Source organism: Diadema antillarum, unplaced genomic scaffold, assembly GCF_040938485.1.
Source record: "Diadema antillarum isolate AM-2024a unplaced genomic scaffold, OU_Dant_1.0 seq00000490_RagTag, whole genome shotgun sequence".
NCBI classification, from domain to species: Eukaryota; Metazoa; Echinodermata; class Echinoidea; order Diadematoida; family Diadematidae; genus Diadema; species Diadema antillarum.
Window position 1 is genome coordinate 634375 of NW_027271451.1, and position 4869 is coordinate 639243.

Here is a 4869-nt window from a genome sequence, read left to right on the forward strand (position 1 = left end):
ATTTGCTGGAAGAAAACATTCTAAAAATTGCCATTGTTTTCGAGTGATTTGTTGCATACTCTTTCAGGAAAGAACCACATAACCCAGCCCAGACAACATGGTAGTGACAAAGACGACAGTGGTGACGACGACGACGACTTGCCCCTAGCAGAATTGATTAAGCCAGGTATGGAAAGGAAAATTTGAAATAAAAATTAAAACACATTGCACTTTACCAATTTGTAATTGCCTAGCTTAAATCTTCCATGGATGTTGATCACAACAAAGTGCAGGTCTGGATTTGAGTCATTCTGGTCAATGAAATATGATAAAAATGAACATAACCAACTACCGTAATGCTGACGAGCTGCCCTTGGCAGAATTGACTGAACAAAGTGTGTTTATATAAATATAAATTAGCACACACATAAATTTAAATGAACGTGAGAATTTATCTGCATTATTTAAAATACTTTTAGGGACAGGTTCATTATAGTATTCTACTGCGTATTCTAAAGTCTTCCTGAGCATAATTATGATAAAAGACTAGAGCTTGGTCAAACCTATCGAACTGCTTGTATTATGATTTGCTGGAAGAAAACATTCTAAAAGTTGCCATTGTTTTCGAGTGATTTGTTGCATACTCTTTCAGGAAAGAACCACATAACCCAGCCCAGACAACATGGTAGTGACAAAGACGACAGTGGTGACGACGACGACGACTTGCCCCTAGCAGAATTGATTAAGCCAGGTATGGAAAGGAAAATTTAAAATAAAAATTAAAACACATTGCACTATACCAATTTGTAATTGCCTAGCTTAATTCGTCCATGGATGTTGATCACAACAAAGTGCAGGTCTGGATTTGAGTCATTCTGGTCAATGAAATATGATAAAAATGAACATAACCAACTACCGTAATGCTGACGAGCTGTCCTTGGCAGAATTGACTGAACAAAGTGTGTTTATATAAATATAAATTAGCACACACATAAATTTAAATGAGCGTGAGAATTTATCTGCATTATTTAAAATACTTTTAGGGACAGGTTCATTATAGTATTCTACTGCGTATTCTAAAGTCTTCCTGTGACATAATTATAATAGATAACAAATGACTAGCACTTGGTCAAACCTATCCAATTGCTTGTATTATAATATACTTAAGAGGAAACATGAACTAAATGCTAGAGTTTTCTGTAACATTTTTTTTTAAGGAATGGATGACATTAACCAGGCCACTGAGCCCATGCAACTTTCTGAAGACTCAATTGAGAAATCAGTGGGAACAGCCAATGACAAGGATGGTGGAGATAAGTCACCTCTACCAGAATTGACCCCAAAAGGTACTCAATTAAGATTAAGAAATGTTAACCAACATATAACTTGCGAATAGCCTGAATGAGAGATTAAGAGTGGATATACGATGTTCAGAAATTATTATTGACAGAAGCACAACCGTTTCACAAGCATATGCCAGAGTTCCGGGAATTAGATAAATGTAAATGGCTTGAATTCAACTTGTCATGCTGCTTGAATAGAAATTATATATCTATTTCATTTACAAATAGGCCTGTATGACAGTATATGTCTTGACAAGAAAATATAATTGACACAAGTTCGGGTAATTCATCTACAATTTTGTTAGATTCCATTTATGATGATCCATTCGATGTCAAATCTGCAAACCCTAGTGATATAAATGTGATTATTGTATGGAGTCTGGAAACTGAATTAAGGAGCAAGATAGCCAAGCAGACACGATAAAGAATTCATGTATACGTTCTTACAGTTGGAATAAATATCACATGGTTATGATATCACCAACAAAATATTGTTCACATTTTGAAAGACAATGAAAGGAAATAAGTGGCACATGTAATTTTTCGATGGCTACCCCTTTTGTCTGGGGAAAGGGGCTTTCACAATTGGTTGTGCGATCGCTATTGCCATTATTTCTTGATAGTATACTTTGTACAGGATCGCAAGCAATCGCAAGCGATCACATGACCGATTGTGAAAGCCCCTTAATTAGCAGCAGTGCGTATGATAACAAATTGCTAGCACTTCGTGAAACCTATCCAATTGCTTTTATCATAATTTGTTGAAAAGGAAACATGAACTAAATGCTAGAGTTTTCTGTAACATTTTTTTAAAGGAATGGACCACATTTACCAGGCCACTGAGCCCATGCAATTTTCTGGAGACTCTATTGAGGAAGCGGTGGGAACAGATACTAATGACGAGGATGGTGGAGATGAGTCATCTCTACCAGAATTGACCCCAAAAGGTACTCAATTAAGATTAAGAATTGTCAACCAACATATACTTTGCGAATAGCCTGAATGAAAGATCAATAGTGGATATATATGATAAGAAATTATTATTGGCAGAACGCACAGCCGTTTTATGGGCATGTGCCAGAGTTTATGGGAATTAGAGAAATGTAAATGGCTTGAATTTAACTGGTCAGGTTGCTTGAATAGAAATTATATATTATTGCATTTACAAATGGGACTGTATGACAGTATGTGTCTTAAAAGAAAACAAAATCGACACAAGTTCGGGTAATTCATCTACAATTTTGTTAAATTCCATTTATGACCATCCATTCGATGTCAAGTCTGCAAACCCTAGTGAAATAAAATTATTATTGTATGCAGTCCGGAAACTGAATTAAGGAGCAGGATAGCAAAGCAGACACGATACAGAATTCATGTATACGTTCTTACAGTTAAATAAATATCACATGGTTATAATATCAACAACAAAATCTTATTAAAATTTTGGAAGTGAATTAATATGAATAAGTGGCATATGTCATTTTCCAGTGCTACCCCATTTTTCTTGGTAACGACGGTGGGGTATTATTTGTGTGAAATATAATTTTATGTATTACTTAAGCCATGAGTTGGTAACAGTTAGTTAAAACAATGTTGGCTGTCACATTCTACGTAATTACCTAATTCATGGTCATAAGGGAATATTGATTTGAAAGTGTAAGATAAAACAACATACAAGTCCTCTCTAACATATCGGGCGAAGAGGTTATAATTTCATTAGTGTGAAAACATGAAAATGAATCTGTTGTCGAAGACTTGAAGTAAGCCATCTCCAAAATGGAAATGAGCCACGCCCCCTTAAAACACAAGTGAGCAATAAGGCAACTGACATTTGATAATGTGTTTGGAATCATTCAAAGTAATTAGTTGTTTTACTAAAAAGAGGCATTTGATCAATTGAATGGAAATATAAATGAAAAGTTAAAGTGATTGGAATTCGGCAACGAGTGTTAACTTGTTTTCCATTTTAGGTACTTTCTTGGATATAAGTCAAGCATTTCCTGAGTCGTTGTATGAACTGCAACAGGGCCTACCTATGTTCTGTTGTAATAGAGGATGTACTCGTGAAGTTTACCAGGAATGTATGACATGTTGGAAGCTGATCTGCTATGAACATTTTGTCGCAAAGGATCCTTGCAGTTGTCACGATGGCAAAGCTTGGGAGGTAAGAGTTAGCACGTTAAGTCTAAGCTTTAATTTAAAAATATCAAAAAGAAACTAAATACTAACAGTTCACCAATAATTCCGCGTGAGGTTTCACATACTTGACATAGTAGACAGACCTTGACATACTATTGTTATTTTCAAGAACTTCTCATAAAAAATATTGTCATGGTGACTTACAGTAAGCTTGGAGCTCGTTATTCAATATACACATGCATACATGAACTTGAATGTGATAAACATTGCCAGTCAATATTTATTCTAATTCTTCAGAGACTGTACCACAACATATGATTATTTCTAATGTTTCTATGTTGTAATCAAAATCAAACAAAAACTTAAGTCAATGGAAATGAACTAATATTTCTAATATTGATTTCTTCTTGCGAACAAACTAATGCAGATAGCATAAGAACTAAACAAGAAATCTTCAACACTTCGTTCACATGTAAACGGAAATAGTGTCGGAATTGAAACCAGATATGTTTTGATGCATTGTGTGTGACTCGTACTAATTATAGATAATTAAAATTGCGTTTAGTTCTTTATGAGAATTAAATTTCTGTTTGATTCTGATATATATATATATTATATATATATAATTATATATATGTAGGATGTTACAGACTTCGAGCGAGAGCGAAGCGACCGTGAGCAGCAAGATCCAGAGGTCTCACTTAACCATGCAGACTTCGAGCGAGAGCGAAGAGACCGTGAGCAGCAAGATCCGGAGGTCTCACTTAACCATGCAGACTTCGAGCGAGAGCGAAGCGACCGTGAGCAGCCAGACCCGGAGGTCTCACTTAACCTTGATGATGCTGAACAGCAGAAGGTAATACGGATTTTTTTCTTCTCTTTCAAATATAAATCAGTGTGACAACAAGCAATCACACAATTAAAGACATATCGTCCTTTTTGCAGATCAGCAGAAAACCATCCAAACATCTGTAAACCCTAGAGCAGACACTTGGAAGTTTTGTTTCTTGAAATAATAGTTATCTGTGTGTAATTTAAATTACAAAACACATTATGAACATAATGTACATTATAGAAGACATTATTCAATATTTTGTAAAAAGTAATTAAAAAGGACTGTGTCAGAGACTAATATATTTTTTCGAGGTTCGAAAAAATAAATTCAAATTATAACGGTAGTTTGTACTTCACAAATGAAGACCCTACAGGTCTAAAAACTACACAAAGGTTTTTGTAACAGTGTCTTCTTCATTATATACCTTATTGTTTTACACCAATTGTAGAATAAAAGCGATATTTTTTATTCTTAATTCATAGATTTGTGAATTTATAACATAGTTCCCTGAAGACAGCATGGGCTTTCAGTTAAAACTATTAACATGTCATCACAGGCACCTTCAAAGCTTTT

The 4869-nt window shown here is 34.8% G+C and overlaps 1 protein-coding gene across 1 annotated transcript; it reads left to right on the forward strand.

Annotated features, from left to right (window-relative positions):
* Positions 1–613: 613 nt before the first annotated feature.
* Positions 614–4317, forward strand: LOC139733770 (uncharacterized; the record flags this gene model as incomplete). The annotated part of the gene is made up of 5 exons (XM_071644574.1): positions 614–730; positions 1197–1325; positions 2138–2269; positions 3293–3486; positions 4102–4317. Coding segments are annotated over exons 2-5 (669 nt in total), but the record flags the coding sequence as incomplete, so codon positions are not given.
* Between the last annotated feature and the right edge of the window lie 552 nt (positions 4318–4869).